At 42.8% G+C, this 27,851-nt stretch overlaps 1 protein-coding gene across 1 annotated transcript; it reads left to right on the forward strand.

The window, feature by feature from the left end:
• The first annotated feature begins 1,387 nt into the window (after nucleotides 1–1,387).
• On the forward strand, nucleotides 1,388–27,561 carry YY1 (YY1 transcription factor). The gene is made up of 5 exons (XM_056345756.1): nucleotides 1,388–2,366; nucleotides 11,987–12,149; nucleotides 21,589–21,649; nucleotides 24,097–24,255; nucleotides 25,387–27,561. The coding sequence occupies exons 1-5, from the start codon at nucleotides 1,670–1,672 to the stop codon at nucleotides 25,567–25,569; spliced, it is 1,263 nt and encodes a 420-aa protein (XP_056201731.1). The 5' UTR covers nucleotides 1,388–1,669; the 3' UTR covers nucleotides 25,570–27,561.
• Nucleotides 27,562–27,851: the final 290 nt, after the last annotated feature.

Raw genomic sequence — 27,851 nt, forward strand, 5'->3', positions numbered from 1 at the left:
CAATGAGACCTTTGAAGACCGTGCCCACGGCTCTGTACCCCCTCCTTGCAAACACTTCTGCACCTGCTTGTTCATCTCAAGACAGGTAGCTGCTTCTTTGCAAATCCTGTCCCCGAGTCCTGTGCAGACAGGCCTGACCCCTTGCAAAGGTAATAACCAAATGAGCGCGAATTACCGACGGGAGGCTTTCCCCAACACCCCCTGCAGGGGGGTCCCTGGCGGCGGGGGATGAGGAAGGGGTGCCCGGTGGCCGTTGGCAGAAAGGGAAGGAAGCGGAGTATTTGCAAATCTCCTGATTGTTGCTGTTGAGCGGCTTTGGTGAGCAAAGGAGTTCAGGGATGGAGAGCCGTGTTAATGATTAAGGCCAGTAACTGCACTTGGTAACTGTATTTCAAAGAGGGGATCACTTCACGTACCGGAATGTTGTGCCGTGATTGAACTGCAACGTATCACTTATTTTAAGCGCTGCTCCTGGGTAACGGAGCTGGTGCACTCGGCCGCTGCCCCCGCTGCCGGCTGTACGGCGGCCGCGCTCCCGCTGTCGGCGGCGGGCAGAGCCAGCCCCGGCGGACCCCAGCGCCAGCAGCCCGCGGGGCAGCGCCGTGCGACGCGCACTGGTGACATCCCCTCGCAGAAGAAGAAAAAACAAAGGAGCGGAGGGAACGGCTCCGAAGCACCAACAGCAGTGCCACCGCAACGTCCGAACGAGCCGGCCCCACCGACAGCCCCTCCAGGCTCCCCGGGAGGCTGCGCAGGGCAAGCCCGGCGCTCCCCGGGGGGCCGGCCCGCAGCGGCGTCCCGCCGGCTGCCTGCGGCCGCAGAGAAGGGCCGAGTGCCCGGCCGGCCGGGCAGGCAGTCCCCACAGGGCGCGCTCACCCGGCCGGCCGGCAATCGCCCGGGACGCGGCCGCTGGTCCCGGCCCGTGTTTCAGGCGCGGAGCCCCGGCTCGGCCGCCACACGCGCAGGGATCGCCCGCTGTCACAAGCCTGCGCGGCGCCCCGTGGCCACCCGTGTGGGGACGCGGCCCGCGCCCCGCCCGGGCCGTTAACGGCCGGGCCGCCGCAGCGCCGCCTGCCGGTGCCTGGGGCAGCGCGCCCGGCCACCCCCAGCGGCGGCGAGGGCAGGCCGCAGCGCCAGGCGGGCCGCTCCGCACGGGCGGGGCGGTGCTTCCGCGCGGGGCGGGGCGAGAGGGGAGGTGCGGCAGCGGCGCGGGCCGATTGGCCGCCAAACGCCGGGAGGTGCGCTCCGCGCTCGCAGCGCTCCTCGATAGGCCGGCGGCGGTAAGCGGGGGCGGGCCGCTGCGGCACGGCGCTCCCCCATAGGCTCCTTCGCTCGGCTGGGCGAGCCGTGGGCGCGGCGGGCGGTGCGATTGGCCGCTTGGCGGCGAGGGGGCGGGTCCCGGCGGCAACGGCCTCCCGGGGCTGGGGTCCGTCTCGGCGGCAGCAGCGGAAATCTCGCGAGGGAGCGTAGCCGGGATTTGGCGGCTGGCTGCCTCCCTCTCGCTGGCTGCCTCCCTCTCGCTGGCTGCGAGGAGCTGGTGTTTGTGTGGAAGGGGGAGGAGGAGAAGAAGGAAGGGAAGCGAGAGGAGCCCGAGCCCCACCATCCGCCGAGGGGAGCGGACCGGAGCCCCCTCGCCGCCCGCGAAGCTCTCTCCCCCCGCCGTCCCGCCATGGCCTCGGGAGACACCCTGTACATCGCCACAGACGGCTCGGAGATGCCGGCCGAGATCGTGGAGCTGCACGAGATCGAGGTGGAGACCATCCCGGTGGAGACCATCGAGACCACCGTGGTGGGCGGCGAGGAGGACGAGGAGGAGGAGGACGAGGACGAGTGCTGCGAGGAGTGCGGCCCGCACCACCCGCCCCATCACTACCACCACCACCAGCCCATGATAGCGCTGCAGCCGCTGGTCTCGGACGGGGACCCTAGCGGGGCGGGCGGCGGCGCGGCCGGCGGCGGCGGGGGACAGCTCCATCTGCACCACCACCACCAGGAGGTGATCCTGGTGCAGACCCGCGAGGAGGTGGTGGGGGGAGACGACTCGGACGGACTGCGGGCCGACGACGGCTTCGAGGACCAGATCCTCATCCCGGTGCCGGCCCCCGCCGGGGAGGACGAGTACATCGAGCAGACCCTGGTCACTGTGGCCGCCGCCGGCAGCAAAAGCGGAGGTGGCGGCTCCTCCTCGGCCGGCGGAGGGGGCCGCGTTAAGAAGGGCGGCAGCGGCAAGAAGAGCAGCAAGAAGAGTTACCTGAGCGGGGGAGGCGGCGGCGGGGCCGAGGGCGGCGGCGGCAGGAAATGGGAGCAGAAGCAGGTGCAGATCAAGACCCTGGAGGGGGAGTTCTCGGTCACTATGTGGGCCTCGGGTAAGTGCACGCCGGACCCCTCCCTCCCTGGGCCCCAGGCCCCGCCGACGGCTGCTCGGTTCGCCTCGGACAGTTTTGTTTTGAAGGGAGGCCATGTTTTGATGTGTGTGATGGGCGCCGCCATGTTCATCGCCAGGGCAAGTATGGCGGCTCCCCGAAAAGATGGCGGGGTCTGCGCTGCTGCCGCCGCTGCTCCTGCCCGGCTCCGGCGGGGGGAAGGAAAGATGGCGGCGGCCGCCAAGATGGCGCCGGCTGAGGGGGGTGCGAGAGGGAGGGAGGCAGCGCGCCGCTGGCTCCAGGACTAGGCCGCAATGGCGTAGTTTCTGCAGCAGGGGGAGGCGGGGTGTGCGGGCGGGCACAGGGTGCGGGGCGAACCCAGCCTCCTCGCTCTCCCCCCCGTCCCCGCCCCGCCGCTGCCGCCGCCGCTCCCCGCCGCTCGCTCCACGCCTGCCCCTCGCCCTTCCCTCCCGCGGCCGCCGCCCCCCGCGCCCTCTGTCCTCCTTCTCCGCCGTTTCCCGGCCAGCCGCCGGCCCGCCTCCCCTCCCCGGCCGCCGCTGCCTTGCCGGCTCCCCGCCCGCCGCTCCTCTCCCGCCCGCCGCTCCTCACCCGCCCGCCCTGCGCTGCCGCCGCCGCGCACCCGCGGCCCCATTGGGCCGCATTTTAATGCCGAGCGCGGCCGGCGGCCCCGGATGAGGCGTGTGCTCCGGGCCGCGACCGTTATGTTGGCGGGGGAGGGAGGACCGCGCGCCCCAGAGCCGCCCGCCCCGCCGGTCTCCCCGGCCCGGGCACGGCCATCTCCCCGAAATACCGTTTCACAGCTCGCCCGGCGGGGGTGGGCCTGGGGGCCGCCCGGCACCGGGCCGCTGCGGTAGCCAGGCGGGGTGTGGGTGGGGCCTCCCCGCCCGAAGGCAGCGGTGCCGGCCGGGGGGAAGCACCTCCTCGCCCCCGCGGGGGCTGCCCGCGCCTCTCGGCGGCCTCGCAGGGGACGGCCGCGGGCTGCGGCGGCCCCGCAGCAATCGCCTTGCCGGGAGCCAGGGGCTGACAGCCGGCAGCGGCGGCTCCGCAGGCAGGGCTCTGGCCCTGGGAGCCGCGGGCAGGAGGGAGCGGGTGCTGGCTGGCGCTCGGAGGCCGTTCGGGTTTTCCTCGGCTGGGTCTAGAGCTTTAAATAGGCGCAGGGAGTCCGTGTTGCGTGGGATTGGATATGTTTTTTGAGGAGCTGGGGATTTTGTGGGAGTGTCTCTTAAAGGGAATAAAATCTTGTGAAGGTGATCAGAATTGCGGGGCTTGCAAAAAACCTGACATGTGCCTGCCCTGACCGCTTATTTAATCTGCCACGATTTTCTGATCCTTTCCTTTAAAATATGGGAGGGGGAAGTCTTTCTGGTCAGCAGAAAGGTGTTACTTGTGGCACATTGAGGGCTTTGTTTAAAATTTTAATTTTTTTTTTTTTTTTTACAAAAAAATATATGGCTGGCAGTTAGGCGCCGTAATCAGTGTTCTGTTTTCGTGAGGGGGGGAAAAAAGGTCAAATAGTATCAGTTCATGTAAGATTTAATTTGGTGTGTGGTCTTTGAATAGTAGGTTGGTAATCTGTGTTGCATATCATAATTTTTGTGCCCTCTTGAATTTTTAAAGAGTCTAGTAGGATAGGGATAACTCTCTCAAGCTTCTCATGTAGTCTGAAATGCTTGCTCTCCGTGATGTTTGTGAGTGACCAGCAGTAGTTAGGCCAATGTTGAAGAAAGAGTGTATTAGATGGCTGAATTCGCCTGTCTGAAAAGACAGAAAGCGTGCTGATTCTGACTTTTACTCTCTTTTTAAATATAGGTGATGCCTTAGCAAGTTTGACAGAGAATATGAGAACTTCTAGTATGTTCGGTTGACAGCCCAGTTAGTCTGATCAAAGTTCCCCGCTTCTTGATGAACAGAAAAGAACTTTCATTTAAGAGTTTCCCAAATACTGTTTAGTAGAATGCTTTTTTATATGCTTCTGTGTAGCATTGTATGAAAGCTGGATAAATCCACTTGCTAGGGTTTATTTTCTTAGAATTGACCGTCCAAGAAAGAAAAAAGGTAACAGAAACTAATACAGTCTTATGGTTTGTGGAAGCTACCTAAAATAGCTGAATGCAAGTCGATGCATGACTCATGAGCTGGCAGGATACAAGACCTCACTGAGATCAATTGACAATTTCTAGCATGCATTTGCACTCTGGAATTCAGAGTGCCTGACAGGATGCTTCCTTAGAGCTTCTGCATCCTGATTATTACTTGCCTGAAGCATGCGTATAATCAATATACTTGATTCTCTTGCTGCGTACACAACTTTTACATCAGGGTAGCCGTATTGATTTCAGTGGTTTTGTTCTTTATGAGCATGACCATGCAAGCTCAGTGGGAATGATATCCACTTGTAATTTGCTGGAGATTGAATTCCATTGCTGTAGTCAACTCAATTATATCCATGATGCAGAAGGATGCAGTATACCTGTTCTGACTTGGCTTCTAATGCCAAAACCCCCCCCGCAAAGCAAAATCACAAAATACATAGGCAAAAGTGTTGTTTGTCCACCCCTTCCTGTGTGCATGCGTGCACACGCCCACACATGCACACCCCCCAGCTTCAGCCAGCTTTTGATAAAAACCTACTACATTAAGAGTGTTGTGAAGTTCTACTGAGTGTATTGGATGGGCTTTTATGCCTCTTACACAGCTTATTAAATGTTACAAAAGTGTTCAAATGCTGGGGCTTCATTGTCTGTTTGCTGATATTTTAGAGGGGAGAATGGTTGCCAGAAAAATTCCAAAAGAAGCAAAACCAGGGGAAAAGAAAACCCAAACCCAGAGCAAACCACTGGCTTGCGAAAGGGTAGTCATACTAAAGTTTCCCTGCAGAATTGGGCATACTTTATTTTGAACAAAGGTAGGAGCTTTGCCTCTATATTTTGACATAATTAAAGACTTGCTTGCACACTGATGTAATTGACTGTTTGATTTAAATGCTTAGCAAAAAGTTTATCAAAAGACAAATAGTAAATAAGGCCATGCATCAGGATAAAACAATGACTCCTATATTGCTGTGCATGGGTATTTGACTTGGAAACAAGGGCACTTTGCTTACCACAGTGTGGGAAGACAATGTGAATTAATTCCTTGTTAGTGTTTTCTAGTGCTACTATATTAGCTTGTACATGGGTGGTACCAAATTTAATCAATCATAAATCTTTGTTTGTAAATAAGTATAACATGTCTAGCAGCACCTCTTGAAATTTGTAGAAATAATTTCTGAAATATATAGTGCTGTGATTAAAGGGAGCTACTTGATACTTGTCTTCTTACGTGGTTACTTGGAAGTTGCAGTACTGTTGTTGGCAACGGTTTAGACTTACCATACCTTCTCTTATCACCTTGGTATCTATGGTGATATCAAACTTGTGACCCATGATTACTTTAATTAAAGTGTTTAGTTTGAAACAGGACTGCTTTGTTCTAGTTCAGATTAGCTTTCCAGATCTTCAGAATGGAATTGTCTGTCTTCGCATGCGAAAATAGGAACTGAACAAAGATGTTCTATTTTCTGAAAGGGTTGAAGAGGTATATTCAGTGGATACTTTAATCATGTACCTGTGGTGTGTTTCCTCTATGCTGTCTAATACTTATCTTCCTTATTTTTATTGGGGTATCCTGTAACGGATTTAGAAAATTGTATATAGTTAATGGGGCTCTCCAAATGAGACACCCTGATTTGTAGTAGGAAAATTGTTTTTATGGAGTGGCATTTATTTGTGCCTTTGCTAGATTCAATTTGAATCATCCTTTCTAGTGACTGTCTCCAGGTTGGGTACAATAGGGGTGGGGGGGAGGGAAGGACCGCTAGAAATCACTTTGTTGGATTGTGCTTGCAAAACTGGTTCTTGTATGCCGGAGCATTTGGAAAGTTGGTGCCGAAATGCTGTCTCCACCAAATGCTGGAATTTCAAGCAGCTGGGACTTAATTTTGAGGGGGGAAATGTAGCAGGCTACATCTGCTTCTAGGTAATGACTTGACTTTGTCAAGCTTTCAAACCTGAAATAGGTGTTGGCTTAAACTATTATTGTTAGCATAGATAGTCTGCAAGCTTAGGGCTCAAATAGCACAACCAAACATTGCCCACAGATGTTAAACTGCTCAAGTATCTTACTCCTAGACAGGAAAGATAAAGATGAAGAAGATAAGCATATGGTTTGGAAATGATTATTGATAATCCAGGAAGCTTGTGCTGTGGACCTGTATTTGAAAACTTGGGGAGTTCATATTGAGCTTCTAGAAGGTTCTTCAGAACCTCTGAAAAAAACTTTTAATGTCTTAAAAAGGTTTTCATTTGACTTTTATCAGATTGCATGGGTGAGAAAAATAATCATCTACTGTCTGACCAGTTGTCTTACATAGTATAGATGATAAATGTGTCATATAGTTCAGTTGTGGGCCTATATCAAGGATGGCTGTGGCGACGTCTTTGCAATGACAGATAGGTAATAAGCTGCTTACATGGAAATTTTTCATAATGGAGGAGAGAGTGATTGTCTCATTCCTTTAAAATGTTAAGATGACATTCTGTTTCTCACTCTTGATTGTGATAGTGGTGTAGGCTTTTGGTATCCATAAGCATTGAGTCTCACTGGCAAAAATGTCAGGGCAACCTTAGGGGATAAGGTAGGTATTTTTCCAGCAGCTGTTTTAAACATTTATTTTTTTTTTCAGTTTTGCAAGTGAAATACATGAATGTGGTTCATCGCTTAAACTATTTTAATTAAGTTGCCTTTTAGCCCACCTTCAAATTAGAACAGTCTTAACTTGCTGTTGGATCCTTCCGTGAGAGGTCCATATCACTTGTGTGCTGCTGATTCAGAAGGTCATAGTGCTTTGCCACAGTGTCTCAGGAATATTGGAAGTCAGATGATGACTGTTGATATGTGCACTGTTTTTGTCAGTTCATATCTCAGTGGTGTGAAATTAGAGACGGATGACATGGGAAAAGGAAGAACCTGTTCTCCATCTGTGTGCAAGGCACATCAGAGGGAAAGTAACCTAGCAGCCAATTAGGTTAAAAAATGACATACTGTGCAAAATGGAATTTTAAGATTCTGAAGTGTCTGCTAACTAACTATATTATTTAACAAGCTAATTATGGTTCTTTGCTTCCAAACATGGCCAATTAACTAATTCAACTGAGGAGACTGCAAAGTGGTAGTGGTAGCAATAACCAAGCTGTTAACCACAGTGCCTTGGTAATGCACAGTTGCCGAATACATCCTTCACCATGTAATTGCAATTCTGCTGTTGCTGAAAACAAATTTGTTTAACCATGTGGTCATAAAAAGAGAATTTAAACTTAAATGTTGTTCATCCTTTTAGTTGGTAACAAGAGTGTCTTTTAACTTGGTACCTCAGTGAGGAAGCTATAGGATTAGGTCTCAGTGCTTTGCTACCAAGTGTACCTTCTGAGTTCCCTTTTGCTCTCCTCATTTTCCACAGGGGAAAACTGATTGAATAAAAATGTGTTCTTCCCACTCTATAATAGGAGAGGGGGATGGCCTAGGGAATTGGGGATTTAGAAATGGAGTATGATGGCTAAAATCAAGAATAACTGAGGCAGCGATATGAGCAGGACTTCCTGGGCTGAGAGTTAAGGGGGTCATCTTATAAAGCTGGGGAGTTCAGAGTTGTTAGCTGGAGCTAGCTACTGTTCTAGACATGCATGAAATAACGGGATTCTGAGATGGATGGATTTTTTTTGTGCAATAGAAGGGCTGCAGGAGGTGGAGCATGGTAATAAGAGCAAAAGGTAATCAATAAAGTCTTGAGAAAGATCAATGACAAAGCATGGTAGAATCTGTTACATGGAATCTGCTGTTACTAGTTTTATCCCAGTATCTGGCTTCTTCCTACTTCAGTTGATACTTCTTGGGCTTTGGCACTCTGAAAATGTCAGGTTATTTCACCAGTAGAAATTTAAGTAGTAGTCAAAAGATAATGACTGGATAAAATGCTGAACTTTCACTGATCTTAGTAAAAAAATGTTCAACATACTTGCTTTGAAGTGCAGAAGTGAATCCAGTTCAAGATGCATATAGGACATGAGAGCAAGTGCAGATGGAAGGACGTTGAATGTGAAGTTTTGTTTGGATATGTCCTAAGAAGGTACATAGAACAACCCAATTCAGAGTATCTAAAAAAGTGTCTGTCTAAATGTAATTGGGCATAGAAGGTTCTTGGGACGTACTAGTGGTGTCACTAAGAAGTCTGTTTCTTACAACTTTATAAGATAAGTGAATATTGGACATAGCTATTGCAGTGACTAATAGTGCATGCTTTTGTGAAGATAAAGTGATTAACTAATTGACATGCATTCAGATCTTCACTATCTTTTAGAAGATGGGACTAAAATAATGTTCTAAGTTCCTCACAAAAAGCTGCATTAGATCTGTAAGAATAGTGCTAAATAGACACTAAAGCAGAATGCCATATATTTGAGTCTGCTGTACTCTCAAGTGGTTTTAAGAGTCAAAATGAAGCAGATCAGATGGTATACAGCAGTTACTTCCTTTTCCTGACTGGCTTCATCACTCTGTCCCTATTTAGCTTGCATGGGTGGCAACCAGATCAGTTTGTCATGGGCATAAACTGCATGGAGTTACTATGCCTTATTCGTACTGCACTTCTGCAGAGGTGTCGCTAGAATTTCAGGGTTGTGTCTCTGTGTTTTGCGTTGCTTTGGGTGCAGTATGTTTGATTCTCTGATGTTTCAAGAGAGGAAGAGGGGGAAGTGATTTCTAACATACCTTCTCTGCAATGAGAATATTGGTTAACTTGTCAGCCTGAATGAAAGTTTGCCTGGACTTTACCCTCCAAACTTTGAGCTGCCTAGTTGATAGGTTGTCGGTAGGAGATCAGAAACAAACCTGTGATAAATATGTGCATAGAGGACATTGGTAAAGTTCTTCCAAAGAAGTGTGTGGGGGTTTTGGTGTGTTTTGTTTTCCCAATGAGTTGATAATGTCATAGGATAGACTGCAGCTAGGATGGTCTGAATACTGAAAAGCTACTGAAATCTGCTGTTACTTTTGGTGTGAACCAGGTCTTCTGTCTTGAAGGATGTTAGTCTGACATAACACTTTAAGGTAACTTTTTTGTGTGTTGATTTTTGGTTTTAATTAGCTTTTAAAACTGCAAGTATGTGCTGCTGTAGATGTACAGTTTTTTGGTACAGGACATTTTGATTGTTTTATATTTTCACTGTCAATATATTAAGTGATACTTTCTCGTATTTTCTACTGTATCGAAGCAATATGTTCAATTTTTCATATTTTACTCCAATAATCTGTGGAATTGAATAGGTGTGGAATTGATTTCTGTTGGCAGGCTTTGGGGAAGTGGAGGCACTGAGGGCTGATGTTCTTTCAGTTTTGCCCTCAAATAGCAAGAAAGCATTGTGGAATAGCGAGCCTTTACACTAGGGAAGGAAAGAAGATCTTAAGGAATGTATACAGAATTTCCCTGTTGACTCATACATCTGATTTGAGGCAGGAAATGAGAACTCTTTTCTGTAATGAATGCCATAAACTAAGTTCTGGGTAGCTGTTGAAATGGCTACATTGAAGTCGGCTGATCTCCTAGCCTACAGCATGGAGAAGGTGTTGCGTTTAGCTTTCCAGAAAAAATTCCAGAAATTTTTTTTCCACAGCTTTTCTGAGCCTCATAATGTCTTTTCTGCCTGTGTAGGCATTGCTAAATAACTTTTCTCAAGCTTCCCTTTGAACAACAAATTGTTGCCAAATTGAAGGTTTATTGGCTTGACTTTGTAACTCCTGCAGATGTTGTAAAATTTACCATATAATTCTTGCTTAAGATAAATTCAGTTGCTTTCTTTAAAGCACTGATGAAGACTGAAAGGTGAGGTGGTGAGTGGAAAAGTAGATTAGAATAAGAAAAATAGTCCAAATAGTCAGTTTCATAGTTTATTTCCAGTTTAATGGTGCAGGTAGTATTTTCTTATTAACACTTCTGTCTTCGCAGTGTTGGGAGTCTATTTTCCTCTTTCCCCATGGAACATATACATGAACTGCTATTTGATCTGGTAGATCAGATTAAACCCCAAACTAGCAGTAACATTTCTAGAAATAGCCCAGTGGCAAACATTAAAAGCAGGCATTACAAATTGAATAGAAATTTGTCCTTTGTATATTTATTTGTGTATGTCTTGTCTTGTCTTTCCTAATGTAAGTTACTGAGGCATGAATAATGTTATTTCCTGTGTTTCTGTTTAGGGAAAAAAAAAGAAAAATGTTGCCTCATTTGTTTTCCACCTTCTGTTTTCCTATCTTTTCTTTTTCTTTTTTTAAACTGTGGAATTGGGGAAATACTATTTCTGTCCTACCACCCTGTATTTTCATTCCTTAAACACTACCTGTAAAATAAAACTTCCTGTTATTTTTGTAGAGCTTCTTGTGTATAAAGTGATTTGCGGAATCTGCTACCCATACGCAGAGTAGAAGTAGCGTCAGGCAAGTTTATTAACATTTAACTGAGTGGTTACAACTGCATATACATACATCCATCTGTTGTCCTAGGCGTATTCGGGAGTGGAAAACAGGATAGGTGCTGCGCCAGTCTTCCTGCTGGTGTGAGCACTGCAATGGGGAACATAAGTGAATGTTTCCATCTTCTGTTGTCTTTGTGTCTCTCTGGTTTCTGCTTCTAGCAAGAGGAGAGAGGAAACATTGTGTCTTGGCATATTCTAAGGTCTGAATGTGAGTAGACAGCAGCAGATCTTCCACCTGATTTCACTGCAGTCCTTGGGGACAAATCCATGGGAGGTGCTCTAGAGCAGGTGAAATAGCAGTATCTTAGCTAGAGGTCAAAGCTCTGAATGGTCCCTGTCTGCTGCTTACATAGAGCGGGAAAGAGCTTAGGCTGGCCTCTGCCACAGAAGGAAGAAGCCCTCTTGGGAGGGAGACATGCTATTTAGTTTTTTTGCTTTCTTTCAGACCTCTCTGCAAGTGTTGAGAAACCTTTATTTTATGGGCGGTTAGTGAAGCCCATTAGCAGTTATTTTGGAATTTCTTGTCCCTCTGTGGCACTTCTGTTGGAAGTCAAGGGAGTTTGGAGATTCTGAAGTAGAGATCAGTAGCCCTGACATCTTAGATGAAGTATCTGCCCCTCCGTCGATAGGCTTGCTTTGTTACTGACTGCTGTTGAGAGAGATCCAGAGTGGGTATGGTGGAGGTTAGTCTTGAAGAGATTAAGGAATTAAATATTTGGGCATTGTTTCAGGAAAAGTGCATTATCTTTCAAATGCAGCCAACATTCATAGGATCGTTCTAATTATTTTCTTATTTGTTTGTGTTTAAGTAGATATGCAATTTCTGCTTTTTTTTCCCCACCTGGTGTTCTTTCTGTGTTCTTCTTGCTGTAACTGTATGGATGTCTTTGCCCTTTACAATTGGCATGGAAATCTGGAAGGGCAGTGTATTTTTTGAAGTGTGCAGCAATAGTGAATTTGTACTGAGATGCAGCCTAATAACTTATATGCTGTTTTGATCTTTAGTATGTATTGAATTCAGTATTTTGTGTATTTCAGATGATAAAAAAGATATTGACCATGAAACAGTGGTGGAAGAGCAGATCATTGGAGAGAATTCTCCTCCAGATTACTCGGAGTACATGACAGGGAAGAAACTTCCTCCTGGTGGAATACCTGGCATTGACCTCTCAGACCCCAAACAACTGGCTGAATTTGCTAGGTAAGTAGGAAGAAAGGATCTTTAAATTAAAATGGCTTTCTTTTCACTGGTTTAATTATAAAAACTATTAGGCAAAATAAATGGTGGATGTAGTATGGCTTATTGTTCCATTTAATCATCTTCTAAAACAAGGGTCTTGATTTAGAACAGAGTAGCTGATACTGTGGCACAGTCACTGGATTTTACATTCAACAGTGACTTCTTCAATGACTTCTCATCTTCAGTTCCTGTTAAGACAGGACCTAAATAAATTGGTAGACCACATCTTTGACGTGACTACTGTATCTTTCATGTGAGTGGCCTTAGATTCTTCAGCACCAGAGGATCTGATAAGTGAAATGTTGCATTTAGGTTGTTCAGTACAAGAAAGCCAGACTGTAATATTTAGTTTGCAGAGCCCCACTTACTGTTCTTTTTCACCTGCTTCTTACTACTTAAGCTCTAGATCTTGAACTTCCTCATAATGGTGTCATATCTTGCACTTTGAAGTGCCACTGATAATTGCAGTTTCACAATTGGTAACTATATGGCTTGGATTTTCCTCTAGTGAATCAGAATTGTCACTCGTTTAGATACCAGTACGTTGATCTGAGTTACAAGGTGACTTTTACTTTCAAATAGAGATGAAGTGACGGAAGCTCTTTTCTGCGGGGGAGTATTGAAAGTGTCCTGTGTCCCTCCCTCCCTCGGTAGAGCCTGTGGCTCTGGTACCGAGTGCTCGGGGCAGCCGGTGGCCACCAGAGGGCAACCGTGAGGTCACCAGAGAGGTCTGCCTCGGCACCTGCAAGCTGGGACGTTACAGTTGCCTTGCAGCATTTACTTGGTCCAGTTCTTTGTGTGCTGCGCTCATTTTCATTTTGTTACCAGCTGATAATTCTTCAGGGCTCTGGTGACAATTCTAACAGCAGGTGGATGGTCAGATGTTTTTACTCTTACTTTCAGGGTCAGCTAGTACAGTGTACTCTTTTTTCTTTTTTTTATTGGGGGTGAGGGGAGCAGGTAGGGAGAGTACCACAAAGTTATTCAGTAGGTTACTAGATGGCGGGTACTGTTGAGACAAGTTATGGTCTGGCTTCTTGGTTAGGTGGATCTTGGTTTCCAGAGTATGCATCTGCTTTTGTTTCCATTTCTGATTTTGTGGCTTTTTACAGACTTTTTCTGTTACCGTTCAGTGTGTTTCTGCCAGAGGATTGCCGGCACAGCCTGGTCCCACAACTATTTTCAGTAAAGCCATTGAAGTATAGAATTTGAAGGCTTCTAGTAAGACAGCTTTGCAGGGCTTGATCCCTGCTTCAGGCTGTCTGGAAAATATCTGGCTATCTGGAAATTCATAAAAATGCATCATGAACAAAAACAGGGTACTATCTAAAGTGTTGGGTGGCTCTAGCTGTTGATACTGATGTTCCTTGTTTTATTATTGTTGATCAAAATTACTGTGTTTTCCTCTGAGAACTGCTCAAAGGTTAATACGGTTCTTTGTGAAAGCAAATGTTTAAGTGGTACTCCTGAGTGTACATAGCATTCTAATTATAAAATGTTAGTTACACATTTCTCATCATGTGCATAGAATGATATTCTCAGTTATTTTAAAACATGCTGAAACCTTTGGTTCTGTTAAACATTTAAGTACTGAATAGCTATCTTTTGTTAGGAATTTTAGATAGTTTCCCATAGGGTGTTCTTCATGCAAATACTGCAGATTTTTCACCAGATTGGTTTGAATACTTGAAATGGTTGCCAGGATTGGGCTTCTTGAAAAGACCAGATTGCTTCTATCAGATCTATCTGCTTATTTCTTAATATTGTGAAGTGTACTGCATCTTTGGGTTCTAGTTCATTTTCTGTTGAGAAAATAGTGCCAGCTGGCAGTAATTACCACTTTTTCTTATTCATGGTAGAATGTTCTAGGAAGTTCTAGAACTAGAATTTGTAGCAGGTGATGGAAAGATAGTTATGTGTACAATCTCTTTTCTCTTATTTTATCTACTGTACAGAATATATTATATTCTACTCCAGTCATAAGACAAATACATGGTGGTAGAGTAAGCACGCAGCTTGGGGGGACGTCACCTTTAGCAATATCCCCAAGTTACTCACAACCTGTGAAGAATTTTTCTGATAGCTTAATTGTACATACGTTGAAAACTTCAAGAATCTTCTGTTTTAAGAAAGGTTTTTTTAATTTCTTGGTCAGAATCAATGACTGCCAAGCTTTTACTCTTGCTTTAAAGAGGCAAAAATGAAAAAGAAAACTTGTTAGTTGCATGTTAGATCGTAAGTGATTGTATATAGCTGAGGCTGAAGAATATGGATGTATCGGAATTTGCATATTATTTGTTGAGGTCTTGGTTCTCTTGCAGTGAAGCATGTTGAAGGGACCCCCTTTAGTAATAACAGGAATTCAAGCACTGATCTCTACAAACCTATTTTTATATTGATCAGTTGTCTTGTTGATTGCTGTGTGCAGTATCACTAGAGACCTTGCATGGCAAACTGGAATTAAAAAACCTGGGTTTATGTACTGGAATTGGGTTTGGAGGTTCTAGGAATATGCTCGGAACATGCTAGAAGAATGTTGTTCCGTGTAAAGTTCTCTGAAAATTTCAAGCATTGCTGGTTGCTGTACAATTCCAAATTTTAAAATTCTCGGTAGCTGTTTTCTGAAAACTGAGCAGCACATGAAATTCAAACTTACTTTTAAAGTTATTACATAGCTTCGCATGCTGTGAGTAAGGTTTTGGATAACAAATTTGTATTTTCTTGACTTGAAAAAAGGAATGTGCACAGTCCACGTAGAAGCAAGTATGAACTTGCTAGTAACATTGCATGCTAATTGTGTTGTGTGCAGTTGAGAACAACTGATTTTGGGTTGCTCTCCTGTTTCCATTAAGTTAACTAGAAGAATCTCACTGTATTTTTGTAGAAATTAAATACTCATAATGAGGCTAAATTCACTGTTTATAACCATGCAGCTTATTTTGATTAAGAATGCATTGATTCTTAGGAACAAAGTGCTGAAGATCTGAGGTTAAGTTTAAATGGTCAGAGCTTGAATTATAGTGGTAACAGTTCTCATGCAAGGTTCTGGAATTCTGATCGTGATTTGGTTAGCGAGAGGTAAGGCAGGGGTGGGCTTGATGCTTGGAGTCCTCTGTAGCTCTACAGCCCTTGAAAAAAATAAAATAAAATAAATTAAAACCAGCAATTCAGCATCCGCAACGAACACCACTGCTGCTCAGTGGCTAGGTGGCATCAGCAGAGCAAGCAGTTATACTGTCTCTTGTGATATAATTGTCTTTCACCACACCACAGTGGTGGTTTGTTGTTTTGGTTTTTTTTTATTTGGTGCACTTGTCGTTGAGACATGTAGCAGGAATCCAGATCCTTTAACTGGAATTCTTACAGTTTTTCCTGGAAAGGCATTTATACTTTCTAGGACTACTTAAAACACTGTGAATAAACAAGCAGTATCAGAGCATTGGCATGTTCAGTAATGCAGAAGTGAATGACCATAAATTATACCCAGTTGGGCAACTTATCACCTTTTACGAATTATTTCATTCTGTTGTAGTACTCTTGAATTTTCTTTAGTATGCTTTAAAAATGCAGTAAAAAAGAAAAGAAATTGTGCATTTCTCTTGGGCAGTCATATCAGAATGTAAAACTGATGTTCAAGTTTATCTCAGTCTAGTTGTGAATGATATGCTCAGAGACAAATAAAACCTAATAAATTACCATGTTCCCATCTGATACTTCTGACAGGGACACTGGAAATCCTTTAAAGTGAAATATTAAAATGTTTCATGCAAGTCTAAATTGATTACAAATACTTCTGTAGTTAGCTGTGAAGAAGTCATAACTGCTTGGTAATAAAAGCTGGGGGAAGTAACAGACTTTTTTCTAGTTGGTGCATATGGCAAATTCCCTCAAACAAAACCACTGAAAATAATATTCATGATAGCCCTCTCCCTCCCTCTTAATCTCCAGATGGATACATGACTGAACTGGCTAAAAGATAGTAGAATACAGACATCGGTAAAACTAAGAAATAACGGTGGAATATGCTATACCTGGGAAATAGGCACAGTAATGGGTCATAGTGGTAAAAACTTCACTCTCCGTGGCTTTATCTTCTGCTCTACTTAGTGCCTTTTCTGAAGGAGAGCTGTTGTGAGGACTGCCCTTCATTTTGATCTGCTTTCCAAAACTGATAGGAAACAAAAGAGAGGAAACTGCCTTAGAGTTTGAAACTGGACACCCTTCTTAAAAGTGACAAAGCATTCTGGTCACATAGATTTATGACTTTGGCCTCTTAATAAGGTGTACGCTTTTGTATTGGTTTTGTTCTTGTTACAGAGAAGCTTAAAGGGTAGTAAACTGACAATTGCTTTACCCAAAGTGTTCTGGGAGTGGGGTGGAGCGGATCTCTTGCTCTGTGCTACACTGCAAAGGTCACTCTCCCTTGTTTACACATATGATGTTCTTCATAACTGGAACAATAGTAGTAATTATTTTTGCCAGAATCTTGGAGTGAAAGAGAATTTTTTGTGACATTTTTCTGCCTGTGACCGAAGCGGGTAAGAGACCTGCTGTGGGCTCTTTGGTTATAGATAGATTCCTAGGACACCTTGTGCCACTCCTCTTTTGTCTATTTATCCAAAAGCCAGTCTAGCCAGTTTCGGGAGTTCTTCAGCACAAATGAATTCTTGCAGCAGCATAGGGCCATGGCGGTCATGTTATTTCTGCCTCAGCAGGACAGTACAAGGGGAATGGTAGAATGAGGGAACAGATCAGAAGTGGCAGTGACACTGCTGCTAAGAGAATAATTTTCTTCTCTTCTAGCTGTTCTTAGGAATGGGGTTATCGGCACAGGTGAATATTGCTGTTGGTCCTCTAACATTTATCAAAGGAGTTGTCTGAGAGAGAGTGATGATCTTTAGGTTAGTTTTCTGTATGGAGGGAGAAGAAAGAATATGAGAACACATAACTTTACCAGAAGCAAAAAATGGAGATGATGGAACAAGGGGAGAATTCTGTACTGTTACTTATTTTTTGACTTAAGGATTTCCTTTATTCCTAGCCTTAATACTGTTTCTGTGGCTAACTTTTAAAATAGATTCTATCTACAAGGCAGTTGTGGAAATTGACAGAGGTTTGCTGTGGGGATCGGTTCCGTCAGGGTATGGTTCTTTCAGTTCTGCTGGGTAAATATTATCTGTTACTTTCTCATGTTGCACAGTGACAGAGTTGCTTCCTTTGAGGAACTGAGTGCTTTAATAACCTGTGATTTCACTCGGTCTTCTTTATGCAGGAGCTCATTCTGTGAACCTATTGGGGTGCACACCTTCCTGCTCTCTGCTGTCCCCCATTCCCTCCCTCCTCCTCAGTACAAGTTAATAGACTTGGCCTTTAATTGCAGTGTCCAAGTGCCTTGATCCAAAAGGTACAATCATTAGTTTTTCACAGTTAGCTAGTCTGTAGTTGCTGCTACTAGGTATGGCCTGTATAAACTCACTGCAGAAATGAAAATTCTGGTCTTGCCATGTAAATTGACTTTCTGCAAAGGCAGCTGTTTCGAAAGTCCCACCCAGGTATTAATGTTGTGTCTGTAGTTGTTTTAAATAGTGGTATGTGTTCGAGTTCTGTTTTTGATTAATGTTTCAGGCTAAGAAAACTTGGATGGAGCTGGTAGAGATGCTCTACTGGGTGGGAGCCAAAAGTCTAACTGCTAGCAAGAGCTACCTGCAACAGTGTAATTAAGATCAACAGCCCAGGTTCTAGGCTGGTGTCCTTTTGCAGAAAGTTAATTTTAAAGTAAGACCAAAGTCTTTTTTTCTAACACATTTGAATATGTCTTTTAAATTCTTTGAGTGGTTGTCCATAATGATTCCACAGCCTTGTGGGCAACGTGACATTTTTGACAAAATGATCTGTCATAGTTGTGCCTGTGGTATATGTGCCCTCTTGCCTTTTAATCCAAGTGTATGAATGGCCCAGCAGCTTCTTGCTGTCTGTGGCACTGAAATACAACCTGGACACTGTTTGCTGCCTCTTCCTGTTGAAGTGTCTGCTTCTGTTTTGTTGAATAGCTTGGTTGCCTGTGGAATCCTGTGCTTATACACAGTATTTTTCCACATTTTAAGCTTAAGTTGCCCACTTACCATATTTCCAGGAGAAATGAAAAGATTTAAGATCTGCCCCTTTATTAGCTAAACCTTGCCATTTTGTAGTCAGTAGGGACTAAATGTTTGTACGTTGAAGTATGCTGCTGGGCTGATACTCTTCATTTTAGAAACAAAGCTTGAAAATTAGTCAGCTTATTCCAGAATGGACTCTTATGATGTTATGTGCCTGCTCAGACACTGAACTGAAAAATGTAAGGTATATGTTGAAGTTCCACAGTCTGCCCCATGTCTGACCTTCCAGTTCAGCTGCAATTGATTCCTCAAGCTTGCTGACTGCACTGATGCAGAAGCTTCCAGGGTGTTTTCCCCCTCACTTTACTTCAGCAGCCTGTTACAAATGACACTGTTGCAGCATTTGTTTCTGAAAGATTGACTTGGTACCGGAGGCAAGACGTAAGAGTTACAAATAGGATTTAACACCATGATCAGTGGGAGCTTAAGCCCAGTGTGAAAAATGCAGGTGCTGCCCACTAAAGCCGTTTATCACATCCCTTGTTAATGATTCCTTTTTTGTCTAGTCTCGCCCTTTACAGGTGGTCTTTCAAGACTTCAAAACAATAGTGGATTTACTCATTCTTGTGATGTCATGAACACAGATCTTGGGCCTAGGAGTTTTTTGCTTTGTTTTTGGGGGCTGAGTGAATGGCTCAGCCAACATTTAACAAGGTGTTAGAGTTAGAAGTAAAGGAGGTGATTTTGGCACCAGTTTTGTCCCCTAAGGTTGTTTGTTCTCTAATGGTGTTAAACTGTCACGCAATGTTCCCTCCACCCTTGTCAAAGCATTCTTCTGTGTCCGCTTTGGCATAACACACTCATTTCTATGCCTTTTCCTTTTGTAAAAATCTTAGAGACTTAATAAGGAGAATCCATGCAAAGGTAGTTGAAAGCTTTCTGTAGGGGTACTGTAAGAAAGCTTTCTGTGTGTTTTCCTATAGCCTCACTACCGCTAGTACCTATCGGTCTAGAACCTCACTGGAGAGTATAGTCAGTCATTTAATCCCAGTCACTTGTTTGGCTTTTGGTACTTTACTGAAGGAGGCTCATAAACAAAACAGCATAATCGTTCTGTATTCTAATTGGATTATAAAATTAAATCTAATCAATAAGGTCATCTGAGTTGCTCTGTAATCTTGGAAAAAGGAAGATTATCAGTAAGATTAAGATAATAAAGTGGCTGGTCTACAGGAACAGATAGTTTGCTGTGTTCAGGATGTTTCTGGCCTTAAATTGTTGAAATGTTCAGATACGCTACTGGTGATGGTTCAAGAGGAGCTTTGTCAATACAAATACCTCACACCCATCTTCTAGGAGCTTTTAGTATCTGGCAATATATATTGGATATGATACTCTTTAGCTTCCATCTTTTTGTCACATCTGCATTTTTAATCTTGCATGAGACTGCAGCGCTCTTTGGTTAGCACTGTATGTATTCAGTGTAGTCTAGAGATGCTAAGCCAGGAGTTTCCTAAGTGTCCACTTAGAGAAGAGAACAAATACACCCTCTAAATCCTTGGGATTTAGTATTTTGTCTGTGAAGTGGCTGTCAAGTGCTTTAGTCAGTTACTGATCACTTGAACTGTGCTACATCTGCAGTACTGAGAAGAGTCAGATTGAGGGACAAATGGTAGCCCACAGAGCCACAGGAGACTTCTCCATCGCATATGATTGCACTGGTGTTCGTAAGGAGGTTTTCCTGGATACAGTTCTCAGGACTTCTGAGGGAGGTTTTTCACTGCTCTTGCCTTAATTCAGCCTCACAGGGCCTTCCAGTGCTGTCCACTCACCTGTCCACATGAAGGAGGCAGGTGAAACAGCATATTTCAGCCATATGCATAGGAATGTGACAGTACCAAAGATGACTGGACCCTGCTTGCAAAGAAACAAAAGTTTATGTGGTCAAATTGGAGGGATTTTAGCTTATTTTTCCTATAGCTCTTGGGAATTACTTTGAACATTTAGAAGTTGCTGTTTAGCTGGTCTGAGATCAATTATTAAAAATGCAGGTATGCGCTAATGGAAAATCTTGTCTCCCAGCCCTGTTCTTCCATATCAGTTTCCAGGAACTGAACTCATGGAGATTAAAACTGCCTTGGATAACAACAGACACGCTCTCCTTCATAATGTTAAGAACAGTGGTTCTGATAAATCTGATTCTTCTGTTAAATTCAAGCCACTCACCTCTGTTTAACTGAGACTAGAGAGTACACCAGAAAACCTTTCGTTTAATTTACAGATGATATGTAGCTACCTTGTCATGCACAACTATCTCAGTGCTGTATTGCCAGGTAAAGTCATTCAGGAATTCATTACTTACCTAAGTGAATCTCCAGCTGTATGAGATGCATTTATTTGCATCTACCTACCTCCACCATAAGGTGAAGATAAGCCATTTTTTTAGAAGACATCACTACAGGTTTAAGAAAAAAAGATGGATTAAAGTGCACTTCACTTCCCTGGAGTAGTGTCTGCACAGCTGACTCTTCGCATTCAGACAGGTGGTTGTTGAGGCAGGACTGTTATTAACATTGTTTCCTACAGGGAGTCTTAGTGTATTTGAAACACCTAACATGCAAACAATAGTTTGCTGGCCTCAATATGTTGTCAGTGGAGGCTAATGGCACCTTACAAAGTAGTGCTGAAGATCTGTGCTAGTGACCAAGAGTAAATAGACGATTGCTTGTCAGTTGCCATGAGTGGAATTCATGTGTACAGTAGCTCAGAGTAAGAATTAATTGCAGTTTCTGTGGTTATAACACATCTACATTGTCTGAGTAGATTCCACAACTTGCCTGCCTTCCCTGCTTCTGTGGAGCTTTCTTCTGAAGTTTTGTGTAGTGAAAATACTGAAGAATGATTGAAGCTACTCTGTCCTTCATGTTTTGGTTCAGGGATGGAGAGGAGGTGAAAATAAATAGGCCACATGGGTACTGGCACAATAAAAAAAGGAGTGTTCAAGCAAACCCTCCTAATGACAATAAGTATGTCAGGAAAAAAAACCCAACTCTATGTCCACATATTCAAAGGACTTAGGAAGGTAATATTAAATGTCTTATTCTGTATTTGAGAGGTCCTTCTGGAAAAGCTGAACTTCCCAATGCCAAATGATACAGTTAATATTGTGAAAGTTTTGAAAATATTAAGCTAAGTACTACTGATGCACGTAATACTATGAAATAAATGTATGCATTACGAAGGCAGTTACAGGAGAAAAGCTATCTGCTAATGTTTGTCTACTAATTTTTTTTCTCTTTAAGAATGAAACCAAGAAAAATTAAAGAAGATGATGCTCCACGAACGATAGCTTGTCCTCACAAAGTAAGTGAAGTGCTCAGCTTCTGAGTAGGTAGTAATTTGTAGACAAGTATTTTGTATTGCTGTTTTCTTTTGAGAATGAATAACTAAAGTATCTTACTGTTAATAGACTACACTCAGTTAACTGTATTTTAGTAGTTATTCTTTAGAGGCTTCCTTAAAAACCTTTCACTGAATAATATATTATTCCCATTCCTTGTCTTAAGGTTAGTGCATCCCTAATCTTCTGGTAACCATGATGCACAGTCCCTAACATGCTGGTTTTACTGTTGTGATTTCCTGCCACCCAAGAATACATACTTGAAAGAATATTCTGAAAGCTGTTCAAAGTACGTTCCTAAGATCTATATATCCTCTGCTTGGAAACTATGACAGATTTGGAGTCTAGATCAGGAATCAGCAATTTGTGGTGCAGATGCCAAGGTCAGCATTATTGGAAGACTTTGAATTACATTCCACAGAGCTGGAAGGTGCATCACCTTGAAAGAGAGAGGGAGGCATCTTGGAGATACAATTCTGACCCACTGGTAGCGGGGAAGCCTCTGTCTTGAATAAATGTTGCCAGTCACCTAGACTGGTAGCATCTAGCTTTACTGCATTGTCCAGCTTTTGTAGAGCTGACTTAATCTGTAATGAAAAAAAGACAAATACAATCTTGCTGACTTCTGGTCTAGATAAGTATGAGCCTAAGCAAATAATCAGGGCAGATAGCTAATGGTACACATTAGAGAGCATGAATACAAGGCTTCTTTCTGATAGCCATAGTCTTAAGGAATTTGCTGGATCCTTCTTTGTGCTTATATTGATTTCAAATTCTTCACATTCTACAAGTGTCATGTTTTTATTGTGGTATAGTGTGTGGAGATACAGGAACAGTTACTCCTTACAGTGCCGAGGAATGCTGCCTTCATTTCTTTCATTTACTTTTTCATAGCCTCAATTTCATCTGAACAGGAGAGTAAAAAGAATGTTCTCTCCTTCCACTTTCTCTCTACTAGTGTTTCTAGGCTTTGTGCATTTATGACTGCAGTTTAAAAAAGAAAAATACTGTAGAAGATGTAGCTGCTCCTCTTGGGTAAGCAGGGACTTTGAAATAAATGCAAAAAAACTGGATAGTATGTTATTTTGGTGCTGCTTTGCCCCACGCAGTTCTGTTATGTGCAGTGAAGGGTGGCACACTACTTCTTAAATTAGACAAAGACATTCTAGTGCCTGAGAGAGAGCTTTTCCTGAAAGCGGTATTTCTATCTTTTTTTTTTTTTTTAAGGAATAAGGCGTATTTAAATGTGATTAATAGTTCTGAAAAAAATGATTTCTGAAGAGGAAGCCTGCAGAATTTAAGATTAGCAATTTAATGTTCCTTTAGATTCTGTTGTCAAATTTTATGCCCCCTAACACAGTGATGTTGGTAGACTAGTATTATGTAGGTTGAAACAGCATCACTTGGAGTACGGGTAGAATTTACAGTTGTTACTAGGATTTTATGAGGGATTTGGAACCTTGAGGAAGACATTTCTAGAACACGATAGATGTCTCTTGATTGTCACTAAAAGGTGAAAAAAGGTTTAGAAAGATTAGGTAAAGAGAGGCCCAGGTCACTGCTGGCTTAAGTGTGCTCTGGAATCATCATCTTCTGATGCTCTACCTGAGTTAATACAAGTATCTTTTGGTTTTAGGTTGAGTTGGCAGTAACTTGGAGATTCTCCCACCTGAAGTTGCCCAATATCATTTTGTAGGTTTAAGCTGTAGAAAGAGGGGCAATCTGTATCTCAAGGTGGTAGTGATCAACTTGCTGCTGCCAGTTTGGACGAGGTAGTTTCTGTAAGCTGTTACAATGCTGGAAACACTCTTGCTCCGTTTCTCCTCAGGAATGAGGAGGACAGAGAAGGAAGAGGACAGAGTGTTGGGAAATGGAGTGGTGCACACACAGATTGGTGGTACTAGAGAATAATCTGTGGTATATTAGAGTCTATGTCATATGTTGCAGTACTGTAGTACTCAGAATATAGCACAATGAAGAATATCACATAGGTATCCATGAGCTATCATTCTGTCTTTTGTTTGTTTTTTCTCTCCCCCTGAAACTGTAAGTGCTTTTGTTCGGTTTATTCATTTGCTTCTATCAGAGCTGCATCTTCTCCATGAGACTGTCCTGTTTTTCATTTGACTGCGTACAGCTCATAATACTGAGGAGAGGGTTTGGGGTTTTTTTGTTTGGGATTGTTTGATTTTTTTTTTAGGTTTGGGGTTTTTGTCAGCATTTTGAATGATTAGTTTTCTTGGTAGTGCTTTTTTAAAATAAATGTAATTAGGGGTCTCCTTTTCAGGGCCAACTTTTAAGAAAGTATTCGGGATATAAAAGCATTTTAAATGCTTGTACTGTAGCAGATAAAACATCTCTTTATCAGAACTAGCTTATCTACTAACTGAGTTTCACTGTTCTTTTTAAGGGCTGCACAAAGATGTTCAGGGACAACTCTGCCATGAGGAAGCATCTGCACACTCATGGCCCTCGAGTACACGTATGTGCAGAATGCGGCAAGGCTTTCGTGGAGAGCTCGAAACTAAAGCGACATCAGCTAGTTCATACTGGAGAGAAACCATTTCAGGTATTGTTAACCTCCAGACCTAAGTGCCACAATTGATTTGGTGAACATCTGTAGACTGTAATTGTAACCTAGCTTCCAATTGACTTCAGGGATGCTGTGTTTTTTTCTAAGATCGGATGAGGTACTGAATCATCACTTTAACAACTGGAAGTCCCCTTAAGCTAATTAGGCTGTCATTTAACTATTTCCATGGGCTTCTGTTAGAAATTAGCGAATTGTATATACATGGGAAGATACCTTCCAAAATGTGTGATGTAAAGTTAACCACTTTAAAAGTGAAGTCTGCAGTTACTACTGAATGAGGAACATGTCTCTTTCTCCTCATCATCTTTTCAGTTTAGCACACTTGTGGACAGCTGAGATTTGGGGCTGGTTGCTAATTGACTCATGATACTAATTTTCCATAGCAGATATTAATCAGCTTTCAGCAAAATGATGGTAGTCACTGAATCGCTTTCTATTCATATAAAGTCACGTGAGCTTCTGCCACAGAGGTCCCCTGCCTACTTTCTATGATGCTCCTTATAAATCTTTACAGGTATTCATAGTCTTGAGCATATCTGTGTTCTCCAGTACACATTTAAGATATGTTATTCTTTTGTAGATTTATTTTTAAATAAATTATTTCAGCAATTTGATTTGCGCTTCTCAGGCACTTGCTTGGATGTGTGTGCTGGATCTGCTGTATGCTTAGTAGAAGTATTTATTGCTAAACATGCTGCCCTTTTGTAGTCCAAGCCCATCTTAAGTGTAAAGCTGGTAGAAGAGGCAAATCTTGGCAAATTATCACTGCAAAGGGGAAATTCTGATGTGAAACATTGTTTCTGCTTTCTAGTACAGCATAGTAAAATACTGTTTCATGTGTAGAGAAGGTGTTTTTAGTGAAAGCAATCACTTGCAAGCTGGATGTTGTTTCCCTCTTTGAAAACATACATACCACTGTGGTAAAACAACCAACCTGAAGTATGTATTCTCTTTTTTTAATGCAGTTTACAAATGATGCCCACAGCTTCACCTATAATAATCTTCAGCATCTAGGTTCATGTTTGTACAGTCTAGTGATTTAAAGAACGTTCTAGTCAATGAGTACTGTTTTGTTAGCTAATGGAGTATGTCTTTTCCTTTCAACAGTGTACATTTGAAGGATGTGGAAAGCGTTTTTCACTGGACTTCAATTTACGCACACATGTGCGAATTCATACTGGCGACAGGCCCTATGTTTGCCCATTTGATGGCTGCAATAAGAAGTTTGCGCAATCAACTAACCTGAAATCTCACATCTTAACACATGCTAAGGCCAAAAACAACCAGTGAAAGTTGGAGGAGAAAGTTCTTGAACTCAAAGCATCTTACAGGAGTATGAGTTGGAAATAAATATGCCTCCCCTTTGTATATTGTTTCTAGGAAAGAATTTTAAAAAAAGAACCCTACAAACCTAAAGGACGTGTTTTGATAAGTAGTAAATAAAAAGCAAAAAACCCACAAAAAAAACTTTAAGGTGACGTTGCTAAGATGCTCTACCTTGCTCTGTAATCCCGTTTCAAGAACACGGTGTTTTGTAAAGTGTGGCCCCAACCGGAGGGGTCATTTCATGAACTTGCATCAAAAAAGACAATTCTTTATACAACAGTGCTAAAATTGGACTTCTTTTCACATTCTTATAAATATGAAGCTCACCTGTTGCTTACAATTTTTTTAATTTTGTATTCCAAGTGTGCATATTGTACACTTTTTGGGGATATGCGTAGTAATGCTATGTGTGATTTTCTGGAGGTTGGTAACTTTGCTTGCGGTAGATTTTCTTTAAAAGAATGGGCAGTTACATGCATACTTCAAAAGTATTTTCCTGTAAAGAAAAAAGTTATATAGGTTTTGTTTGCTATCTTAATTTTGGTTGTATTCTTTGATGTTAACACATTTTGTATAATTGTATCGTATAGCTGTAATGAAATCATGTAGTATCAAATATTAGATGTGATTTAATAGTGTTAATCAATTTAAACCCATTTTAGTCACTTTTTTTGGAGAAATACTGCCAGATGCTGATGTTCAGTGTAATTTCTTCGCCTGTTCAGTTACGGAAAGTGGTGCTCAGTTGTAGAATGTATTGTACAGGCACTGACCTTTTATTAACACCTGATAATATGTACACCCCGTGTAATAGAAAGGGCAACAATAAAACAGTGGTCCTAAAGAAAGAATATGGCAGAAAATTATCTGTAAGCACAGTCTATTTTCTTTTGTTGTCCAGAGCAGTCCTAGTTCCTCTTGACCTCCCAGAAACTGGAAGTTAAATAAACTCAAGTTTCCTGTACTTTGCATTCAATTACAATGATTTGTAATGAAATTACATCATGCCAAGTCGGGTGGTATACCCACACGGAATTGCTGACTGTAATTCTGGTTTTGGCTGACCTAGACTTCCATTAACTGGAATGGTGTATTTGGACACTTGGCAGTGTAATGGAGAGTTTTCAGTGTGCCTGGACAGCAGCTAGGTAAAACAGTAAATAACCAAATGGGCACTTCTGTTTAGTCAGGTAAAGGAATCTTGGAGGTTTAAATACGGTAACAGTAGGAAGTGGGGCAACAGTAGGGTTTGAGTGGTCATACCAGAAAAAAAGAAAACTGTCTTTTTCTTTTGGCTATCTTGTTTGACTGAGTATAAGGATGAACATTTTTAGAACCTTGTTGGACACCTTTTACTTCAAAACAGCAACTCAGAGTTCTAAGAAAACTTGATGGAGTTTTGATGGTCTTAACTAAAAGTAGTTACTACTCATTTGTTCAAGTGTTCAAAGTAAGAAATTTGCGGATACTATAGTAAAATGTTACAGATAATAAATACATGAATATGCACAGAAATGCATAAGTATTATTTTTGGAGGGATGTGACATTTTTAATATAGCAAAAACTGTTGTCAGTCTTTTTCTGAATCTTGTTCTTACAAGGTTCATCAAATTTTTCATTGCTAATACCATAAAACTTACTTTTGAGTCCAGTTTTGGTGGTAGTGGAAACAACATTGGTAATAAAAATACACTTAAGAAGAAGGGTATTTTCTTCTGTACATAAGTTAATCTGAACACTGCAGCTCTAGTCTGAGGTTATTAGGGGCAGAAGGAAAGATGGGGCATTTAATTGTAAAGTATGCATTAGAATTTTGGCAGTATTTTTTTTTATATAAGCAGTTCTTGAACAGGACAATATACTGAAACTTGTATAGTTAAATTAAATTCTGTATACAGTTAAATTAGTGTCTATTCTTTTTGGAAGGAAATAAAATCAGTTCAGTCTAGTTCTAATTGACCTTACATTATTTTTTTTTTTGTCGTCTTAAACTGGTGTTTAAATATGATGGTGTTAGGCTTGCGCAGAAGTTTGCTTTCCTGTGTCATAAAGTGGTACCCATTTTATTGAATTGCAAGGTAAAGAGATTCATTGATGGTGTCAGTACTTCACCCCTGAACATACCTTTGAGACTAAATTATTTATGATTTGAGCATTAACTGGGAACTGGAGCTTGTATTGCCCCTAGTTACATTGCGTCTGATAACAGAGATCTGAAAAATCTTCATCTAGGTCTCAAATCAGT

Source organism: Falco biarmicus, chromosome 7 (genome assembly GCF_023638135.1).
Source record: "Falco biarmicus isolate bFalBia1 chromosome 7, bFalBia1.pri, whole genome shotgun sequence".
In the NCBI taxonomy this organism is placed as follows: domain Eukaryota; kingdom Metazoa; phylum Chordata; class Aves; order Falconiformes; family Falconidae; genus Falco; species Falco biarmicus.